At 41.3% G+C, this 23,903-nt stretch overlaps 1 protein-coding gene and 1 long non-coding RNA gene across 4 annotated transcripts in view; one reads left to right on the top strand and one right to left on the bottom strand.

Moving 5' to 3' along the window:
- Positions 1–274: 274 nt before the first annotated feature.
- Positions 275–23,903, bottom strand: part of GRM1 (glutamate metabotropic receptor 1) — a 186,313-nt gene continuing 162,684 nt past the window's right edge. For both annotated transcript variants that reach the window (XM_083731611.1, XM_083731612.1), the window contains one exon: positions 275–3,851. In XM_083731611.1, the coding sequence (XP_083587737.1) occupies positions 2,966–3,851 (886 nt within the window). In that variant the 3' untranslated portion in view covers positions 275–2,965. The remainder of the gene's footprint in view (positions 3,852–23,903) is intronic.
- LOC310841143 lies at positions 15,728–23,766 on the top strand. 2 transcript variants are annotated; one of them, XR_014562377.1, is made up of 4 exons: positions 15,728–16,878; positions 21,233–21,342; positions 22,677–22,783; positions 23,344–23,766. It is a non-coding gene; the product is annotated as an uncharacterized lncRNA (long non-coding RNA). The 2 variants fall into 2 exon arrangements; XR_014562378.1 differs by lacking the exon at positions 15,728–16,878 and adding an exon at positions 19,808–19,944 and having other exon boundaries at positions 23,344–23,763.

Here is a 23,903-nt window from a genome sequence, read left to right as displayed (position 1 = left end):
CCAATCAGGGATTAAACAGTTGTTGGAATTGCATCACAATGCTAAGTATGGCCAATCAAATTTGGCTGCATGATGACATCACTGAAAGCATAAGAAGTTAACTGAAAACAAGAGAGGACAATATAAATGCACATGTGACGATGTCCCCTTTTACTGCTAGGGATGGGGAGAAGTTAAGTTCAGCAGACCTGCATAATCCACATTTTCTGATGCACAGGGCAAATGCTAATATATATATATATATATATATATATATATATGCTTTCGTAGAGAGAGAGAGCACCTTAGAGACCAACAAAGTTAGTTCTGTGTATAAGTTTTCGTGTGCATGCACACTTCTTCAGAACATGCACATGAAAACTTATACCCAGAACTAACTTATTTGGTCTCTAAGGTGCTACTGGACATTTTTTTTATTTAGTTTTTATTCATTTTGTCTACGTCAGACCAACACGGCTACCTACCTGAATCAAGGGCAAATGCTGCTATTCTCCTATTCTTTGAAATTTACACTCCTCCAAATTTTGTGACGCAGCTCTCCAACCAAACATACAAAAATGCATAAATTATGGGAAAGTGTGCATAAAATGCATATATTTGTGATGTATGATTGTTGGAAAAAAAATCCTTGCAATATTCACATTAGGCAAAATTGCATATAAAAATGTATATTCCAAACTTTCACGATGACTGAAAAACCCCCACAAACTGATGTGTAAATGTGAAGGATTGAATTTAAGATGAGGGAAAAAACCCATAGAAACTGAGATAAAATGAAGTTGACAGATTTGCCCATGCTTACCCACTGTAGGATCTGGCTCACATTCTATGCTGTTCTGGAGCTTTGCCTGATCTCGGGTCAGGAGCGGTTTTTAGGGGGCTCATGGGGCTGATGTGAGGAAGAGAGAGCAGTAAAGTCCCTTTGCACAAGCATCACTTGTGTATCTTTGGATACACTTGTGTATCTTTGGATACACTTGTGTATCTTTGGATACAACTCTGTGGGTATCTGTGTCTTAGTGGAGTGAACTCATACACCCTGGAGATATTTGCTTGTTTCCAGTCCCCGCTGCCCATTTAAGCCCAGCCTGAAATGCTGGTTTTAGGAGTAGGAGATCCAACAGCAACAGAATGGGATATGGTGCAGAAGGCTGCAACTGGCAGGATCATTTAAAAACTGGATGCTTTCACTTGTCCATGCCAAAGCATTTTTAGCTAAATCATAGCAGCCATTGCATACAACGTTTTTCAGTTACACATTCTCCAAATTCAATTCTGTTACACATTTCCTTCAATCCCTTATATGAAAAGAAATGTAATAGGAAAAGGTTGTTAAAACAGCATGATAATAATTGACAATGATTTTGATTATTAGAAAAGAAACCTACACAAAATCCGGAAACTGGGGGAAAGAAAAAAAAAAACCAGCATGAGAGGAATAACAACAATGGTAGACAGATTCAAGCACCATAGAAATTTCTTTGCCACAGGTATGGTCTTTCAGTTATCCATAACGAGAAATGGTCTGAATACTTTTTCCAAATTTGCCTTTACAGGTTTTTTTTTAATTCTGGTGTGTGCAAGATTTCTAAAAGAGATGCATCCTTTATTAAATACATTTGTTTAAAATACATGAAATAACAAATTATTGGAGCACTGGTTATTTTCAACAGCATAATTTCACATGGCAAAAATATCAGCAAAATCAAGCACCCTATTATAAGGGAAGGCTTAGCTTTTTAAAAATGTTTCAGCACAGCTTACAAACCTTCAAAGATCTATAGTATATTTTTAAACAATGCAATATAAAACATGATCGAAACATAAAAATATTGATAATATATTTGTAGGACAATCATCCAGTGGCAGTTATTAGATGTTATACAGCACATGTTCTATACAGTTACACGCACACACACAAAGACACAACATACACTCATTCTCTTGCCTCTACCATGAATCTAGTGAGCCACGGTTAAGAATTGCTTTTTGCTTTAAAGTAGTAACTTTTGCTCAAAATATATAATTATTTCATATGTAGTTGTTTCCATAGTAACACAAACAAACAATGTAACCACATGGCAGATGCATCAGATTATGAAAGTCGAGTTGGTAAATATTGTTTTGCTACAGGAAATGTAGTGTTAACAGTTTAGCCACCTGGCTTGCAATCATCTACAAAAGGGCAAAGGCTCAACACTACAGGAATTTCTGCCTTGGTTCTCATCAGCAGCCCTTTCGTGTCTTCACTGTGTTTATTCTGGCTCTTTTTAAAATCAGCACAAGGGGGCGGGATACTAAATCAGAGGTTCTAAACATTCCTTATAAACTATATGCTCACATGCTATTTTTGCTTCTCTGACACAAACTTCACATGGCAACTTGTTATTTCCAGGTCACTCGCTTAAGAAAGCATAAGAAAAGATATACCCAGGTGTGCTGTCTGCAGAGAAGTCTTTTATTCCTTCCTTTCCAAGGGAACGTTGCCGCATTCATTGAAGATGTCCAGCAGTGAGATGGATGCTAAGGTCTCCTCTGTGGTTTGTGTTATGCAGAGTCCTATTCAAGTGTTGCCAAGAGAATGTGTGACAGTGTGTGTGAAATGTTGTGTACGGTACTTATTACCCCTTTGAATTTTGTTTTTGCTATAGAAGTCGTAGATGGGATTTGTGCTTTGTCAAAACGCCTACTGTCTTCTCAGAATACAATACTTTGAAAACAATACAATACTTTCCCTTTAAAACACATGCACGCGCACACACACAACAAGTAAAGAATTGAAGCCCTCTAATAGATTTAGTGCAGGATACACATTTGTTCGTTGTTGCTGCTTCCCCCTCCTATACACAACATCATGTTGGTGTGCCTTCTCTGGCCCTCTCATGGCTTGTGCTGCTTTGCCCCATCAAACCAAAGCTGACCAAGGAGACGTGGCCCACTTGCTTTCATCACCACAGCCTCTGTTCTACAGGGTTGATGAAGTTTGCTTATAATCCCTCAGAACAACAGAGGCATAGGTTGCAATGGGAGGTGTGCAAAGCACTGATTCAGATACCGGGGAGCTGGGCACAGAACTGCCTGAGGCCACCGAATCTCGAAAGGGAGATGGAGGCGTCAGTGCTGGTGAGTCTTCTAGAGTCAGTTTGCTGGTTGCCTGCTCCTCTTCCTCATCTTCATCCTCCTCTAGGTTCCCTGGCCGCTCATACACATACCCTTGGATAAGCTTAAACTTTTCATTTTCTTCTTCTTCTTCCTCCTCCTCCTCCTGCCCCTCTTCTTCAGCTGGGGACGAAACTATCTCTTTGCTGAATGTACCCATTTGGAGTGGCAGCACCTGCTGCTGCAATAATGGAGGGTGATAGATAGGCCTTACTCCGTTCCCGGCACCAGGTGCGGGGATCACAGAGTTGAAGTCCGGGATGCCAGTGGCAAATTTGTTGACCACGCCTTGCAGCTGCTCCATAACAGATCTCTGTGGTGGTGGAGGTGGTAGGATTTGGGGACTCTGCTCGGACAAGAACAGGTGGGTTTCCCCTGCTGTTGCCTGCAGGGGAGGCGTCGCCATGATTCGTCGATGCACAACCACTGAAGGACTATTTAGTTGGCCAAAGCGCACTGGCTCACTCTCCTCTTCCTCCACCACATTGTACAGAGTCTTACTGCTGATGTCTGAAAAAGTCAGGCTCTTGCCTTGGCCTGGATAGCTTTTAGTCAAGGGCTTGATCACTGCGGTCTGATTGCATCCTGGCTCTTTGCTCTTCACATGCACTGAGAGTCTGTGCCACATATGTTGTCCCTTGGGAACGTCTCTCCCACCTGGTTCAGACCAGGACACAGACTTGCCGTTGGAACTATGAAGAAAGCAAAGATGGTTGGTTTGCGTTTGCTTCAGGAAAAGAGAGGCAGCAATAGCAAAACTGTCCTTAGTTCTGTTCTGTAATATTGCCTCCACTCTGAAGCAATTACAGGGAAATACTACATTGAGAAACAGCAAAGACTTTTAAATTTAACACTTTCTGCTTTTTATAAAAAGGAAATCAAATTATTCCTTGTTGTGGGGGCAGCATGTTGTAGAACAGAGGTCACAAATGAGGCGCCCATAGGTGCCAATGTGCCTGCCTGTGCCTTCTGGGTCACTCAGTAAATAGTCCCTCAAAGATCCACAATATACAAGAGACTATCTGCTCAAATTCTCCTACACTGAGCACACCTGCTTAAACATCCCCACAATTTATTGTATGCCAGGACTGGACACTTACTATCCCTTTCATTCTGAACATTGAAGAAGTGCAAAGGGCATCTCTCTTTGAGCAAGTATGGTGGCCACTGTAGGTGCTCCCCTCACTGTGAATAGAGGAGGGAGTATACCTGCACCATTTTGTGGCCCAGTATTTCAGCTGTTTTAGATGTGACAGCCATTTTGTGTTATGCCACACCCCTATGACAGCAATTTTGTGGCTTGCAACAAAGGCACTTTCTCAAAATTCCAAATGTGCCCCCTGGTCAGGCAACTTGGATGGCTTCAGTTATTTTGGTTTCAAAGTTCTCTGCAGTGATAGGGAACCGTTAATCAATGTTAGATTCACTTTACCTGAAAGTTTTGGAAGATGCAATCCATAACCATTTGAACTCATGTCTAAATCTATGGCAGTAGAATTAAAATATTTAATGTTATATTCCCACGTGCCATACACTTTGCATTTCTGGGTCCCATCTAAGCTTGTATTATGCTTTTTTCTCTGCCACATTTCTCAGGCAATTCTAGTATACAGAATCCCAACTTAATCGATCATGCTTTAAAAATAATGATCAGTGTTTGGTCCACTCATAATAAGTATATTGAGGTCCATGATCAAGCTTATTCCCTTGAAATGGTAAAAATCTTATATCCAAATTAAATTTGACTAATGTTCCTCATACAGGTTTATTATTATTATTATTATTATTATTATTATTAGAAAGCACCAATGGAAGAGATTTCAGCATTGCTCCAGACAAAGGATTCCATGTCCCGTGGAAGGAATTGCGTACTGATGTTTCGAGTAAATCTGTTTTGTCAGAAATGGAACCTGCAATAAAAAGTTGATTTCTCCTTTATTTAAATGATGCTTTTAGCTATTTTGGACAGTTACCATGTTCCATGATACAGTTTGTAATTACCGTTGGGAGCTTTAATTGTGTCTTTAAGACATTGAAATAGTTTCACGTCAATTGTGACTCATGATGGCAGTTTTTAAGGGAATACTAGAATGTTAACTCCATTCTGAAAAGTAGAAAAACTACTAGTTTATCCCCAATAACACCTTAACTGCCTGGTCACTTTGATCCTCAGGAGAGGCATTCTTAGAGGTGCTGTATGTTACTGATGTCCACTATGGCCTTTAGTGTGGTGTCACTAGCCTTTGGAATATACTCCCAAATCAATACCAGGCATGCATCTGGAATTTAGGTTCCATGCTTAAAATTCATGTTTCACCCAGACTTCCCATGAGGGGGTGAACCAGCTATGTTGATGTACTTATTTGTGATATTTTTGTACTTGTTTTATGCACATAATTTCAGTTTTTAATTTACAGCTGTTCACCAGCTTGGTCTCCCCACCCTTAACATTAGTGGTTATAGACATTTTTTGCAAACAAACAATATACTAAACTACTTTCTTCTTATCCTCACTAACAGCCTAGTGAGACTTAAGTCCCATTCATTTTATTTATTAAACCCAGCTCCCACCTTCCTCCCAAAGGAACCAGAGGCGGCAAACACACAAATGAAAAAAACCAACAAAAACATATTAGAAACCATTCCAATACAGACACAGACTGGGGGAGATCTCTACTTAAAAGGCTTTTGTTGGAATTTTCAGCAGACTTAATACCAGCCATCTTGGGGTGCTTCCAGACAGGGGCCTGCTATTGCAAGTAGGTTGTTCAAAGCACATTAACTTCCACACATTCCTGTTTTTTCAGTCATGGATATTCATTGTTATTCTGCTGCTAGCTGTCCACACAAGTGGGTGAAGATTGAGGAAATGTACCTGGAGGGCTTCCCATCTTATTCCCCTCAATCACTCATGTCCAGCCCTCCAATGCTGTTGGTGGGCAAGTGCAGTGGTATTCTGTGTGTGTGTGTGCGCGCGCGCGCGAGGACACACACATGCACACACAACTTTTTTTAAAACAACAACAACCCAGGAAGTGCTCATGAGTGCAAGAGGAAATATTACCAGCCACAACATGCAAAATGGGAACCTGTGATTTGAGGGATGGGTGTGAGCAATATCCATTTCCACTTTTTAAAAAAATACTGAGGACTTGCTTATGAGTGATGTTTCTCAAAGCCTAGTACAAGAGTGATATTGAGATCTTGCACAAGATCACTGTATTGGTTTTGTTGATAATAATTAAAAAGACAGATGTATGTACTGTGAATACAACCTCTGAGGTAATTGCCATGTGTATTTTTAGGAGATCTTTTGAGAAAAACTCATAGCAACTGGTTTGCTGAAATTCAGGTGTGCCCTCAGCATGTGGCAATCTCTGGAAATAGGCACACTTGCATCATTTGAGCCACTGAAAACAGAATGGGCTGGATGAGGGTGGCATTAGAATCCATCCACCCAGATGTCACAATGTGTGACAAACCATGGACCGAGACTAAATTAATGTGCTGATAAGTGACTGCAGATCACTAAGGTTTATTTTTATGAATCAGATTTTCCATGGAAATGGGAAATCTGGGCTAAATTTTTTAAAAGTATGGGCTGACATTCTGTTGACAAGGATATTGTGTGGGCACTACAAAAAAGAATTGTGTGCATGAGCAGCACCAACTACCCAGTATAAACTCCTGTCTGGAAGCATCCTTAGAGTGAACTCAGAAGAAGACTTAGCAGCCTATTCACATAGAGAAGAGCTTTTTCAATGGTGGCTATTGGGATGGAGGCTTCCAGTGACTTGGTTATCATGTGCTAGCACAAATAGCAAATTAAAAGCATTATTATTTAAATGTAGCCTTGGTACATCCATCCAGCACAAGTCTGCAAAATCTACAGTGTGCATTTGGCCCGCATCTGATTTGTGTCACTTGAATAGATATGGGAATTGATAAAAACAGCAAGGCAAAATTGGCTCAAACTATGTGACGACTGGAATTCTACCTATCAGACATGATGTCACTCATCTTGCCCATCTTGCCCATTTTCTCTATCGTTGTATATGTCCATGACCATAATGAATTGATTCATTCATTCATCTTGCCCATTAGAGACACAGAAGTTTGAAGGGGTCACTCTCCGCCAATTACGTTTAGAACAAACACACATGGTACAAATTCAGCCTCAGTAATCACTAAGACAAAAAAAATGTAATAAAATACAAATGCAGACATATTTGATACCTATGACTATACAATACGATTGTGTGTATGTAAGTAAGTAAGTACGTAAAGAGATTCAAGAAGTGTGGGGGAGGATGCAAGGTCAGCCGCGGGAACAACCAGTTGCCCTGGAAAAACCCAAATATTTTAGAAACAAGGGTGTGCTAATAATATGGCAACAGCCAGAAGACTGAGACCATTGGGTACAAAGGCACAGTAAACAGTGAGACTCAATACCACATCAATTTAAAAGCAAGGGACACACAAAACTTTAAGCCGGACTCAGGCATCATGACACAGGGAGTCCTAAAGGAGATTTGTGGCACAGGCAATCTGTTGTGTCTTAGCAAGGAGGTGAGGCAGGATTTTGCTCTCAGGTAATGAGTCTCTAAAATATGGAGAACTTCTCCATTTGGGAAGGGCTTGGGGAGAGTTAAGGAAGAACTAGGAAGGGGGATGATTGGAACTCAGTGATAAAATGCATTCTTTGCTGCATAAAGATAGTTCCTGGTTAATTTCCTCACACTCATTTCCTAGTTCTGCTGGATTTCTCAGCGGCCTTTGATACCTGTGACCATGACATTCTTCTGGACTGTCTAGAGGGGCTGGGACCTGGGGGCACTGTCATACAGTGGTTCCTCTCCTTCCTCCTGGGCTGTGTCCAGAAAGTGGTGTTGGGGGATGAGTGTTCAGACCCCTGGGCTCTCACTTGTGGGGTGCCTCAGGGTTCCGTCCTCTCCCCCATGCTTTTGAAAATCTATATGAAACTGCTGGGAAAGATCATCAGGGGGTTTGGGCTGGGTGTTCACCAGTAAGCGGATGATATCCAGCTCTACCTCTCTTTTAAATCAGAACCAGTGAAGGTGGTGAATGTCCTGTGGAGGCGATTGGAGGATGGATGGTGGCTGATGGATTGAGGTTGAATCCTGACAAGACAGAAGTACTGTTTTGGGGGGACAGGGGGCGGGTGGATGTGGGGGACTCCCTATTCCTGAATGGAGTTATTGTGCCCCTGAAGGACCAGGTGTGCAGCCTGGGAGTCATTTTGGACTCACAGCTGTCCATGGACTTGTGTGACTAAGTTCTGTAATTCTATATTTGTATAGAATGGAAGACAATACACACTACGCTACAAAACATTTTTGAATAGTTATACTGATTACCGTAATACATATAAACACAAACAGAAAACCTACCTGCATGATATATACAGAACTAACACACTTTTAATTTCCATTTTAACAAGGCTGCTTTGATGAATTTAATCTGCTTACAACAGAACCATGCTTTGAAATAGGAAATCCTAAAGGACTTTTGATATTATGGCAGGGATGATTTTCTGTTAAGGAAAATCCAATATAGCTGTCCTTACATATAATTCATCAGGACCTGTTTCCTAGCAAATCATGTTTTAATTCACCTTACTCAGAAGCAAGATCTGCTGGATTTGCACTCTACATAGTTAAAGGTTTGTGCTGCAGTTACTGTTAGATGGTTCTAAATAGTGTTTCAGTCACTATAAATGACATTTTATGATATGCTGAAAATCTGGGAGCTGCCAGTAAATATTGCAAATCCTTCTTCATTCATACCATGCCTTTGTTACATATCTTCAGGTGCCAGGAAAAAATATCCCTCTTTTCCCAGGCCTTTGGCTAATTAAACAATCTACAGTTTTTAAACTGCATGTGGAATGTGGGCTGGGGTGGTGATGGTGGTTGTTTCATTGGTTCCTTTTTAAATTTTTATATTGTAAACCCTCCTGTAATCCCCAGACGAAGGGTGGTATAGAAATTTAATAAAAATTAATAAAATATATCAGAAATAGTTGCATACCAAACATTTGTTTTTAAAAACTGCACACAAGAGTTTGTTAGACTTTCAGTCTGATTCAGAGATTAACAGTGCAATCCCAACCATGTCTACTCAGAAGTAAGTCCTATTGAATTCAAGGAGGCTGACTATCAGGTTAGGATTGCAGCCTAAATTTCACAGGCCTTGGGAATTTGGCTAGCCTTGTTGAAACTCTTTTTGCTTCCCTTTAAAACAGAGGTGGAGAACCTGTGGCCTTCCAGGTGTTGGTGGACTCCCAACTCCCATCACCATGGCTATTTGTGAGAGATGGAACTTGTAGTCTATTAATAGTTGGCAGGCCACAGGTTCCCTGCCACTGCTGGAAAGTGTTGAGTCTAAACTTAAGGATGTTTCTCTTAAGAAGTTACATCAGAATGTTGCTGTGGGTTAAATTTGGTGGTTAACTCCAGAGGTTTGATCTTTGTGAACAGCATGGAGAGGTTCCCCAGAAAACCTGGAACCCCAGCATGTATATGGTGCTGGTGAGATGCTGAATTTGCCAACAATACAGCTTGTCAGTCAATAGCATGCGTGTTTCCATAGCTTCTAGGTGGGGGTGCACATCCTCTATGCAAAGAGTATTTTATCATTTTGTTGGGTTTTTGTTTGTTTCCTTCCTTGAGTATTTTGTCTGAGTAGGAAAGTCAACATTTGCTTTGAAGATTCAATTTGGGTTTCAGTTAAACTCTGTTAAAACAATGAAATGTTTTAGCTCTGTTAAAACACTGAAATGACCACTATATCTGTGAAGTCTCTTTTTCTTGGCTAACAGCTGTTCCACGGCTTCTGTCACATTATTATTTCTACTTAGTTCATGTTCTCACTACTTTTGTCTGACACTACCTTCTCTGTGTTAAATTTCCCAACCATAATACTGCTGTTCTCATTATCAGCTTGATTTGAACTTCAATAAAACTAATTGTCTCCCACTTTCTACCACAAGCATCATGTTGGAAAACATACCTCTTCTATAATGACTATTTTCTTCTCCTTTTCCTAACATAATTCTGCTTATTAACCAGTTTTCATCAACCCCAAATCTGTGACTTAGCACCTACTAATCTGTAAACACATGTTAATGTGACAAGAAAGGGATGAATCAATTGGGTTTAATTATTACTTTCAAAAGCAATAATTAAAATCTTCTATCTCATTGCTTGAGTGTTTGCACTTCAAAATTCCTTTATGGCCATAAATGGTCGTCAGCATGAAACTCTGTTTTGCACACTCCACCAAACTGGTGTTCTGTGAAAACCTGCAGCTGAAGTTCACCAACCCGGGCTGTCAAGAAGAATCGGGCACAGCAAAGCGGCAGCAGCCACTAGAGAAAATATAAAGCCGTCATTGAAAGTAGGCAGGATTGTTTCAGCTCCATGCAAAACTCTGAACAGGGGAAAACAGTGTTGGCTAAAGGACGGGGGTTAAGATAAAACGAACAAGAAAAGTACGTATGTTTTGTTTTCGTTTTGCAATTTGATCAGCAGGTGCTGGAAGTGACAACCATGGGGAGAAAAAAAGAGTTTCTTTCAAAAATTATTCCACAGTGTCCTTTGAAGAATATATGGACAAGCAAGAGTCAAGGCAGTGTGAAAAATGGGACACATAAGCAACTGTTCCATCATTAATGGCATGCACCACATTTGTCCCATTATCCGGAATGAGAAAAGTCATGAGAAAGAGAAAGCAATGGGTAAAAAATAAAAATAAAAAGATATAACAACAAACACCACTGTTTGTCATGCAGCTTCTCTTACACATTCACTGCAGTTTGGGGGTTTTCAAAGCTGCACATGGGCCGACGGACACTGGCTGGTGGGCGAGAATTCTGGCTGCCTCTTCCTGAGGATTGAAAAGAAAAAGACACCCAGTGAGTGGTTATCCACATGCACATTCATGGCAGCTGTACCACTCAGTTGGGTGCTTGTCCCTGGCCTACTTCCAGCCTTCCTTGTGCTGCTTCAGGTGTCTTCTCCAGGTCTGCAGGACTTAAGTGGTTCTATCTACCCTATTCGCCATATGGTATTCCTTTCTTCTTTGCCTACCAAGTTGCTATGCATTTAAAAATGAGGGTGGTTATGCAGTAGATACAGTGCTGTGAGGTTGTTTGTTTTTTTGTTTTGGATAGGGGGCAGCCCCGTGGAAATCCCTGTGCTTCATGGAATGGCCAATGCACTAGCACCCTTAACATAACTTCCTGCCCTGCGTTGGAGCTAAAATAAGAGAAATGTATAATAGTTGTCTTCCAGAGCTTCCTACAGGAGAGCTGGAAAGAAATCTAAATAACATATAACCTCCAGATGATAATAATGGTGCTGTGCATGAGTAGAAACACCTATTAGTCATGCTTAAATAGCTTGTAATTAGCTATTTGTTGGTTGCCTGTGGTGAATTAGACCTGATTCTGAGCAATCACAGAGTCAGCTGGTTCTTTTCTCCCCTTGGACTACTGATTGTCAGAAGTAACTAGCACAATTAACATGTAGGGATAGCCAGGCTTAGGGGGGAATTTTATGGGGTACTAATTTATTTGCAAGGTGGGTCTATATGCCACATTCATATTGGAACTTGCACAATATATGAAGGTTTTCCTTTCCCAGTGATTGAGTGCTTAGAAAGAGGGCACATATATTCTACATCCCCTTTTTTGGATTGCTGATAGCTTTTCGCAATGCACAGGCCCTGCCTTTCCATAAAAGCCATTGTCACTATTTGCTTTTCTGATTTTTATTTTATTTTTTTTTAGAATTTGAGTCTCAGTACGGGTGATATTTTGGGCCATAGTAATGAGGCAGATGACAAATTAAAGCGCAGTACCTTTACTGATAAAATTGCAGTTATGTCACCATCAAAAGTGTCACAGGAACTTGAGGGAAAAAACAAAGTACCTGAAGTCAGCATAGGCTAGCACTTACCTGAGCTGGTGTGAGGATAAGAATATTCACAAACATTCTGTGGTTCATTTACTGAGCTGCTAGACAGGAACTACTAGCCTGTCCCATTCCCCATTTTTTTCTCTAGAATAGTAGGCTGGCCACGGCTTCAAATGTTATATTTGTGAAAATTACGTAGATAAATTTGTTACTTTAAAAATTATCCAGTTTCTTGTTTCAGTTTCTGGCACACCCCTGAGGCTTAGTGAGGCACTTGCCTCAGGACAGCAGATATGGGACAGTTGGGATGGATAGCATACCTGGGTCATGAGGCAAGCACCACCCCTCCTCCCTCCCCCTTTGCCTTTTCCCCTCTTCCTCCCCTCCACAGGTCTCAATTTGGTCTCCTTTTTCTTCCTTTTTCTCATGGTCATCACTGTGGGGGGAGTGGCAAAGGTGGTTTGGGGGCTGGGGAGGATTTGTCATCGGGGGTGGGGGAGGAGTCGGCAGGGTGGCATTTCTGTTTTGCCTCAGTGGCGTAGCGTGGGTTGTCAGCACCCGGGGCAAGGCAAGTAATTTGCACCCTCAACCCGTGGATTTGCGCCCCCTAACCTGTGGATTTGCGCCCCCCAACCCTAACCCCCAGATGTTGTGCCCGGTGCGGCCGGCCCCCCCTGCACCCCCACGCTACGCCACTGCTCAGTGGCAAAATGTCCTGGTTTCAGTTTGTGGACAAGAATGAACCAAACTGTAGGAACTGGAACAGACTGTCTGAACCAGGCATGGCCAAACTTGGCCCTACAGATGTTTTGGGACTACAGTTCCCATCATCATCCCTGACCACTGGTCCTGTTATCTAGGGATGATGGGAGTTGTAGTCCCAAAACATTTGGAGGGCCAAGTTTGGTCTAAACCTTGCTTCTCCCTCCCTCCTTTTTATGTTAATTTCTTATTATAGAAGTGTGTGTTATATTGTGCTAACATTTGTGTCATATTGCAAAGACTTCACAATAAATTGGTACTTCTGCTACAAATATTCTTACAACTCTGGGCTAAATTTTCAGTGTGAATGGGGTGAAGATGCAAGGATAAATGAATTTAGAAGAAACTTGTTGGAATATCTTACTGCAAAAAGTTTATTGGACTCCCGGGGAAATATTTGGTTCTCATGTATATGCAAAAGTTGCCCTGTAAAGTTAAATAGATATCTCCCTTTTAATGTATCTTGCTTGGAAGTTATGATTGGTTGGAATCTTATAACTATAGATATGTTAATTACATTACATTACATTACATTTCTATTTTCTTCTCTTTGATATACTGTGCAGTGGCAAGCTGCCAATGCAATGTTCCCAAAGTTAAATAGAAATGTTTTCTTTTAAAAAGTCACGAATGCTACCTTTCTGCTGGCTTGGACCAGCTATTAAGTCTTATCAGGATTTTAATGTCAGCTAGCAGGAGGTGATTTAGTGACCATGAAGTACTGCAACATAAGCCGACATAGCATTACGTGCTATTAGCCCATTCATACTTAGGATTTTTTTTGGGGGGGGGGTGTTGATGTGTCCGTTTAAGTGGGGCACTAAACTACATACTATGAAAAGCAGGGTGGCCACTTACATGTCACTTAAAAAGAGAAGACTGTGACCGGTTGATCTATGTGATTGCTCAGTCAGCTCTCTAGGTGATAACTGTTGAAGGGCAACTTCTAAGCCTTGTACTCTATCTTCACATGGTTCTTTGTCTTTAAACTTGACTTGGGCTGGACAGTCCTACAAACAGAGGCCTGCCCTCTAACTTCTCTTCAAAGAGAGGACTCTAAATCAGGCAACATAATGAGAAAGTTGCTCCAGGCCTAATTCTCTTGCATCTGCTGGCTAGGAAGAAGAGGCAGGTGTTGGTGCCTGGAAATATGTGACAGGAAGGCTGTTCAGCAGAGGCAGAGAACTTCAGATCTGGGAGCAAAATATGGCTCTTTGGAGATATTTATTCAGTCCTCAAAACTCTCCCCAGATCACACCTGCTCACTGATCTAGCTCCATGCTTTCCTATAGTGCTTTTGCCTGGATGAAGTGTGTCTTTGTACCAAGCAAATGAGCCTTGCTGTGTGTATGTACAAACCTTTAGACTTCGTGTGCAGCTGTAATGGAGCGTACTCTAAAATGGTAGGAGTCACATCTGTTGCTCTGCTGACTTTGCCTCTGGCCCTTTCCACAGCTAACATGTGGCCCCCGGAAGGCTGTCTACAAGGGAATATGGCCCTCAAGCCATATTCTGCCATCCCTGCTGTAGGCTTCACAACAGTGAGGTGCCTAACAATTTGCCCATGGGAGGCTTAGGGTTTTAGTGGATGGAACTGCTTAAGGCAGAATAATCCCTTGGGAGAGAGGATGTCTTATAATTGTTGAGAAACTGTAATTTAAGAACCATTTTTTTTCTACCCAGGACCAGGGACCCTGGGAGCAAGCTTCTTGCAGGGAGTGGATGAACATATGCGGATATGCGGGAATATTTTGTTTAGTGTAGTTGTGTTAGGATTGCTCTGTGTGTGTATGCAAGGATTTTGTTGCATACAGCTGATTGGTTGGTTTCACCAGAATAGAGGGAACTATAACCATGATGAGAAGGAGGGATATGGTGCCCTACACATGACATTCTGGCAGGTTGCGTATTTCACAGAAGATTTGATCCCGGATTTCAAAGAAAATTTATTCACCTAGTGTCAGCATTGCTATTTCCTGGCACAGATCTTCTACCAGACAGAATTCTGCAAAAAGACAAACAATGTAGTTTTGCTCTAAAAGCATGTAGAACAAAACTCTGCAATTTTTGCTTTCGACCAAATAATCAGTATGCATAGTATTAAGATTGCATTTGGCTCAGAAAATGAAGGATTCTTTGATTGAACGATTACTTGAATTTTTTGATGTAATTTAAAGGTGCAAGTCAGTCTCATTCCAGGGTCGTTTCCTTGCATTCATTCCATTCACCTTGGTGTCTCACTCAAAATTAAAACCTTTACCAGCAATGACAGGCTCTCCAAAACAAGAAATTATATATGCAATGACAGTCTGAAGCTTAGCAACTGTGGCCTTTTTTATTAGGCCTTTCAAATTCACAATGTTTCTGATTAACTAGTCCAAGTTTAAAGGCAGCCTGATATGTGAGCATTTGACTCCTGGTTGAAAAATGATGTGCATCATTATGTGTTAATTATCTACTTGTCTTGGTTCAAATTAGGGAGAACAGTATGTTCAGGTAAGGGATTTGATACAATAGGATTGAAACCACTGGAGCTGCTCCCCAACCCCGACCCTAATGCACGGTACTCAATTTCCTTTGTCAGATAGGGTTTAAGGGAAGCGACTGAGAATCCTTTCTGCCTATTTCCACTTCTTCATTTGCATAGGCCAAACTGAAGGGTCGTTCCCTGATTATCCCGGGATAGTTTGTCCATTAACACGGTGCAGTGATGAACAGCTTAATCACAGAAACTTGAACATATATAATTCCCCAAATTTCTCCCCAAGTGTAGGGTGCTAATCACAAAAATCTCCACCCACCAACAGCCCTAGCACTGGCACCTGGGCCCTAAAGTTGGCGTTCGTGCATGAGGTGGCTTCATAATATTGTTGAAATGTCAGCATTATGTAACAGAATGTCCCAACGAGTTTGATGAAATGTGATGATGGTTACCACTACTACTACTATAGTCCACTTTTCCTCTAAGGACCTTGCAGAGGCCTACATGCTTCCCCACCCTCTCCATTTTATCCTCACAGTAACCCTGTGAGGTAGGCTGAGAGAACATGACTGGCCCAAAGCCGCACAGTGAGCATCATGTCTGAATCTGGATTTGAACCCTGGCCTTCAGTGGCATGTAGTCAGACTATGCTAGTGCCCTAAATGTCACTGGTAAAATAGAATATTAAAGTATTAAAGCCTGGCACCTCTTTCCCAAAATCTGGGAAGCTTCTTCCTGGCTAAGGGAGGGAGGTCTGATGGGGTCCAAGAGCCCCCCCCATTGTTTTCACAAGCTGGCGCCTCTGGCCCTAACCTACGAAAAATTTCACTGCCCGGCACTCCGGGCCTTCTAGGTTTTGCATTACCACTACATTGGCTTAACTCTCAGGGCATCTTAAGTTCCAGGCTAGGTATCTTCATAGCCAGCAGCAGGTATATAAGGATCTCCCTTCTGAATAGACATGTAAGGGTTATTTTTAGGTGAAAAGTCTGTGACACTCTTGCATCTCAAGAACTCTACATCATAAATACAAGTTATATCCCATGTTTCTGTGAAAGGTGTAAAGAAACCTGAAGCAGTTCAGAGCTGTAGAATATGACTCTCCTTTGCATTTTATTTTATTAAAGCATGTCTCCGTATTGATGGACAGTGACACATATCTATCTTTGTTTTGAGGAGAGTACGTGCAGCGATCCCTCAAATGCACTGGTGAAACACCCCATCCCTGAGAACAAACATTTAGAAAACATAATTTTCATGACCCATTGAACTACTACTCTGCTTATTCAGTAAGAAAAACAGTTTTATCACAATGCAAACTTGCCCCCCCCCCCCGAATAGTTCTACCCTAAGTAAGATGCAAGTTCTGCCAGAAAGACTCCATAAAAAGGAAAGATTCTCATATCTCATTTGCGCACCAGATACTTATCTGCAAGGCTGAGCTTTTATCTGAGCCAGTAAGAAGAGAAATGGAACTTCTGATATGGATATAAGGACTTCAAAATGGGATGGCACCAAAATAAACACTTGATACAGGTGAGAACAGTTTTCACTGTTAAATAGAGACATTTCTCCGTGTCAGGCTAACTGAATTGTTGTGAGTTTCTTCCTATTGCTCAAATGAAATATACGTATATTTACAAAGGTACCAATACAAGAAAATGTAGTATGAGATCCAGTCAAGCAGGAAATTAAATTGTAACTGGTGTGTGGATTATTCCTGACATGTTATGCCATGACAAAAGCATTTCCTTATGTTTTCCACAGGGATACATTTGTGACCTCCAACATGGGAAGCATGGAACATTTTGTAAAATTGCAAAACCTCCTCAATATTGAGTTGCAATTTTGTTTTATATTATAATCAGAATCCAAAGAATTGCTGAAGTTCCTATCTGGGGGATGTTGTTAACTTGGGGGAATGTTTGGCTTTTAAAAGTTGAACAGTTTCCCCTCCATGACTAATTGCAGAAAGCATTTTTTTTATTTTGACCCACTCTGCATTTCTAAAACATTTGGACATGTGGCATGGAGCTGGAAAGTCTAAGACCCTCTTGGGCTATCCAAACTCATTTCAAACTATTTCACTTAATCTATATTGCAGACAATTGCTGACTGAGGTGATGGTAAAGCACTTAATTTAACATGCTGATTTTATACAAAGGCTGGATCTAGACACATCAAAGAAGCTTTTCAGTTAAACGTGTCGTATATTTAAACAGGGAAAACACGTAGAGAAAAACAGGACTCCATAGTGCCATCTGGTGGCAGAATCCTATATTGCATATACAACACATATAAATCGCTTTTTCTTTACCAATCATAATCTAGAATGTGGAACTTGTTTGTTTCCAAATATTTTCCCTTCCTTCTAGGACCTTGGCTGACAGCAAGACTTTCTTGGCTTAGTACAATCCATTTGGCAACTTCTTTATCATACCAAAACCGAGTAGAGGAAGATGTTTTGGCACTTATTGTGCTGTATAAATCATCTTATCTTATTTTGTTTGTTTAAATTGCGTCATGGATGGAGTAATTAAAATAGGAAGATGGATGAGAAAGTTGGAACTCTAGGTAAAATTTTCAATTTTATAATAGCTTTTTACAGAAAAACAACACCGCATAATTGAATCAATGATCTTGCTACTGACTATGTAAGAAGGCAGGGACAGAATGATAAATGCACAATTTGGAATGCCAGCTATGACGTATGCTGTGAGAAAGCTCTGTTAACTTTCTGTGGATCAGAGGTCAGGAACCTCAGGCCAGGGAGCCTTCAATACTCTCTCCAGATACACCCTCTCTGCCCAGACCGTGCCCGTCCCTGGTCCTTCTCCAGTGCTTATGCCTGGCTGGAATGTGTGCTTGAACTGTGACAATACCTCTGGCCAGCAAGGATGGAGAGATGCAGGAGGTTTAGAAACCCATACTCTCCAACATTCCTCTGATGGAGATGGGGGCATTTTCATCCAATCTATCTCCCTCTGTCATAGACAGGAAAAGTCAAATCCCTCCCATAAGTGTGTCTTTCCCAAATAGATTTTTAGGTTCTCATTTCTTACTCCACTATGCTGCCAGAACTCACTCACATCTCTGTTCACATGTTTATGATAACATGACAGGGTTCAGTAGGGCAGGGAATGTCTCCTGTCTGAAAACTTGAGGGCTACTGCCAGTCTGTTTCAATAGTAATGAGATAAATGGGGCGATGGTTTGACATGGTATAAGGCAGCTTCCAATGTTCTTAGGATGTTCCCATGCTCATTCCATCCCAATCTGACTCGGAAATCTATACCTGGCAACGTGGCTACATAGAGTAATATGGAATAACCTGAGTGTGTGTCCCTATTCATTTGCATTGGGCAGGGCCACAGCAGCCTACGCTATGAAATTAAATGCAAATGAGATGAGGCAAAGTATAAATAGAGAGACTGAATCGATTGAGCAGGCCTTCGGCTTTCATCCAATCAAGGTTTAAATGTTAATTCGGATCTCGTTGGCTGCATTAGTTTCCGTTGTATTTACCCCCCCCCCCAACCCATTTTAACTGTGACAGTTCCTTTAAAAAATTGTTGCCCTGCATCTCGTGGGTGCTTTAAATATTCTCTTAAATCTATAAGCTGACAATATAAAACACATCTAAGCTTGTTGAACTTCCTACTTGAAATTCATCTCACACAAAAGGAAGACCTGGAAAACAGCCATTATTTGTCACAGTCCTGTGTGCCCTACAAAAGGACTGAAGTTGAGCCAGCAATGTTGGCAAATGTATGACTGTCTGGGGTAGATGCTTGGCACTGAAATCTTTAATTATTGTTTTGTGTTAGCTGCACGCCTGCCTGCAGTATTTGGGAAAAGGTGCATTTACTGAAGTCAGAATAATTGGTAAAATCTGAATAACAAACAGTAAAGAATAAAACATGATTTTGTTCTAAAGTTTGGGGGTTTGGGAACAAATCCGTCCTCTGTCTGCCTAAGATGCAAATATAAGTGCCTCACAGAGCAATGCAACACCAATTTTTATCAAGAGATCTGGGAATCCAGGAAATCAGTTCTGTTCTTGGTAAATTTATGGAAAGTATTATTCAATACAGTGGTACCTCGAGTTACAGATGCTTCAGGTTACAGACTCCGCTAACCCAGAAATAGTACCTCAGATTAAAAACTTTGCTTCAGGATGAGAACAGAAATCGCATGGCGGCCGCGCAGCGGCAGCAGGAGACCGCATTAGCTAAAGTGGTACCTCAGGTTAAGAACAGTTTCAGGTTAAGAATGGACCTCCAGAATGAATTAAGTTCTTAACCCGAGGTACCACTGTATAGAATTACCAAGCATGTAGAAGAACAAGTCTTGCTGAAGAAGAATCAGCATGACTTTCCTTTTAGAGTTCTCTGGAAGTGTCGGCAAATATGTGGATGGGGCTGATCAGGTAGATAATGGTGATTTCTGCTTTGACTCTCAAAAATATTTTGACAAAGTCCCTCACCTATCAACTGTAACTCCCCCATGCTGTATCAGGAAATTCCATCACAATCCCTATTCTGTCAGGCAGAGTGACTGTTACACAGGAGCATAGTGTGGATTGCCAGCGCCCGGGGTGGGGCAAGTATTGCGCCCATCTGGTGGACTGGGCAGCGTTCAAGCCCTTCACTGGCCAGCGTCCAATCAAGGGAGTCTCTCCTTGCAAACTAGCCCTGACCTGGAAGCAGAGATAGGCAGAGAAACATGAAACTAGGAATGCCGTTGTGTTGCCTTGCCCTCCTGTCCTTGCAGTGTGGCGCTCTGGGCAACGCATGTGGCTCCATCAGTGCTTTCCCACCTTTCTCTTCCTCCCCTTGTCCTCAGTGGGTGGTGGTGCCCTCCCTCTTGGCTGGCTCAGGGGTGGGGTGCACACGGGACCCCTTTGTGGCCACAAGAAGAAGGAGGCACCGCTGCAGCCCCAGCCCCAAAGGCCCGACCCGGGAACAGCTTGCCTCCTCACAGCTCCGGCCTCAATGAGGGAATCTGTTGTAGAGGTGCCTGGTTGTTCCCCCTCAAAAATTTGTGCCTGGGGCCAAGGCCCCCCCGCCTCCCCCATGCTACACCACTGCTGTTACATAGTGCCTTATTTTCAAGTGGGTCAGAGAACACCGTTGGGAAGCACTGATATAAGCCGTTGTAAATTGGGTACCACATGGCTATGTGTATTATTCTCCTCTATCTTCTCCATCTTCTTTTTTACTGTGCTGTGTTTTAATGAACCCATGTATTTTCTGCCCTGAGGTCACCTGGTGGAGGGCATTATACATTTCACAAAGAAATAATAAATAACAAATAGCTGAAAAATGCACTGAGCATGAGCGATAGCAATTACAGAGATCAAAATTGGAGGCATGGCAGTCTTCTCTACTGAAAAGACAGAGGGACATTAGATATGGAGCTGATGTACATGTTTTCAGCTGCACCCCTGATCAAGTTTGCATTCTTCTAAGGGCTTGTCATAGTGCTCCAGTGGGAGACAGACTTCCTACGATGGAGACATTTCAATGAGAAAAGTTAAGAGGTATCTGCAAAGATGGTAAGAGCCAAGGCACATTTTCACCCACAAGACAGGGGTGATGTGCTGGCCCAGGGGTGACCACAGCGGCTATGTGTCTGTCTGTCTGTCTGTTTGCCTGCCTGCCTGCCTATTTGTCATCTATCTATCTATCTATCTATCTATCTATCTATCTATCTATCATCTATCTATCTATCTATCTATCTATCATCTATCTATCATCTATCTATTTGATTTATAGCCCACTCTTCATTAAAATCAATCCCAAAGCAAAGTACAACATCTGGTTATTGACATATGGGGCCCTCTGACCCATTCCAAAGTTCCTGAGGAGTAAATGTTTCCATCCCACAGGATTTCTGAGGACATTTATGGATTCTCAGTAAAGAGATCCCTTTGAATTTCCTTCCTTCATGGGCATCTTACAATGTAGAAGTGTTTATCCTACAGCAGTGAGTAATGAGGTATTTGATTACATTGTATTCACTCTAGATTCTTTGCTTTAGTCTGTGCCAAAATGGTACGATGAATGATTTGTGGTAAATCTATTTTCATGAACGGAGCTACAGAAAGAGGAAGGGTGAACTCTGGGTTTAATAGCTGAGTTGGGTAATTAAAGGGTGAGTTATCACCCTGGCTTTCCAGCATATGGTGTGGGGTGTTGGCCAAATCACTTAATAATAAATAGCCTATCTTTCAGAATACTAAACTAGAAATTCTTTATGGAATTATTTTTATTAAGTGCAGAATCTGGAGAGTTTTAAGTGAATTTATTAGGCAGAGTCACATGCTGAAAGATTAAGCTAGAAAAAGTGCTTTTTCATAGCTGAGGATAACCCATTTCACACCCTCTATGTAATGCATGAATGAATCTCTTCTCTTTTTGCCCCGCCGCATATCCTGCCTTCCTTCCTGTCCTTATTTTCCTTTCTTGATTAACATTGTTTCATATTATTTCTCAGTGTCCCAGGGTTGTTAACTTAGTTGTTTAAAAACAACAGTGCAGCCCCTTTCCCCAGGAATTCATAACATGTCCTTAGACATCATTGCTTGGAAATAAGCCCTATTTATTTCAGTGGAACTTAACTTCCAAGTAAGTGAGTTAAGAAAGACCTTCCAACAGCTTTTTCACTTACAATCAAAATCAGGCTTTGGACAGGTGAGCATTCAAGAAAAATGAAGATTAGCAACAATTTAAAGGAATTCAGCGTCTACAGAGCAAATAAGAACAGCTGTTTTCACTGAATTAATCCATTTTGAGTTCTGTTTAACACCAGCACTTGACCTTCATCTCAAGTTGTATTGTTTTATTTTCCGTTTTTGAATTGCTCCTTTTACTGAAGTCTGTCTCTCAGTGTTTCACCAATAAAAGTATCTCACTTGATCTAACATTTCTAGGACTACTGTTAAACTGTTGTTAACAGTTTAAAAAGTGTCTAGATGCTTTGCGACATGCCTTTAGCCTGGGAAAACAAAGCAGTCCATTGAAGGCTGATGGCAGCAACCCCACTCTGTGTCATGCTCCAAAGAAACTGTCTTTAGCCAGAACTTATGAGACCCTGAATAAAGGAGGTTAATGCCCTAGATCTATTGATAAGTATTCTTTGACACAGGAATTAGAAACCAGTTATCTATACACATTTCTGTATCTATAACAAAGGTTAGAAAGGTAAAACAAATCCTCTGAAATTGAATTTTAAAAAGTAGAGAATCAACTCATACTTCCAATATTATGGTCATATATTTGCAATGCATCCTCAGGACATTGAGTCTTCTCTTTCTGAATTTATCTTCCCAGATATCCTCCCAGTATAGCAACCGTTTCCCTTGTTTATTCCATTAGGAATCAGCAACTGGCTGAGTGCCTTTTCCTAACAAGAGGTAGCAGATTTACATGATGAAACGGTAAGATTGCATTTTATAGTCAGGCTAGTGGGGAGCTACCGGCCAGGGAAATAGATGGGGAAGCTGTGTGGGCTTTCTTGCCTACATCAAGCTGAGTAAACATCAATCAGAGATGGCTTAGTCATGGCAAATCCAGCCTCTCTGCCTTAGATGATCATTGAGTTCTCCCAACTCTATGATTATCTTCTCAAGGAGTGCAAATATAGCTTATCTTGGGCTGCTGACGCAGTGCTTTAAAGCCAAAGTTATCTTCTGGGATGCCCATCAGCATGTTTATGTTGGTGCATAATAATAGCATGGCTGTGTGCCCCCACTTGAAAGCAGATTTGCTGCTGCAGCAGCATATTCCTGCCTTGCAAGCAAGCCCTTGTGAATGCTAAGGCTGGCAGCAACAGCCTATTAGGAGACTTAGGTCACATTGCTGCTTTTATTTTGGGTGTGTTAATGATCCATGTGCCCTGAACAAACACAAAATACAGAAGACATATTAACAAACTAATTGGCTTTTAGTTCCAGGTCACAGTAAAGGTACAATGACCGTTTGTTTTTGTTTGTTTCAGTCATTACATACTTCCTGGGTGGGGAAGAGCCAGCGGGAGAGAGAGAAGGAAAATATCTCAAGAATGTGCTCAGTGCTTTTCAAAATGCATCAGATTGTTTAGTGGCCAAAGGAAGAGAAACGTTTTCTTGTAATATGTACTTAAGGCTGAGTGCAAAGTCTAAATTATGAATGAACAATATAGAAGGCGAATATTGCTCCTCCAGTTTAGTTCCATTCCCTGTCATTCAAAATTACATTTGAAGGGGTTAGTCCAGGTTCTGTTATTAGTTGATTTGAAATTGTTGCTAAGAGTGGAGAAAAAGAGTGGTTGAAGTTGCTCATGATTCAAGGCGCACAAAATCACTTTGGTGAGAATCCTTAGAACCCAGTCTGTTACTGACTGCGAAACATCAACAGCAATTACCCATTACCTTTACCCAACAAATAAAGTTATTTCAGAGAGAAAAGATACTGAGAGTTGTGAAATTTACGTTGAATTATATTCAAGGAAAATAGTACCTGTCTCTATATTGCAGTTTACAATGTTCTGTCTCTTTGGCATGCACTCTGTGAAAGAAA

This window comes from Podarcis gaigeae, assembly GCF_964106915.1.
Source record: "Podarcis gaigeae genome assembly, chromosome: 3".
Lineage (NCBI taxonomy): Eukaryota > Metazoa > Chordata > Lepidosauria > Squamata > Lacertidae > Podarcis > Podarcis gaigeae.
This window is presented reverse-complemented; position numbering and strand designations above follow the sequence as displayed.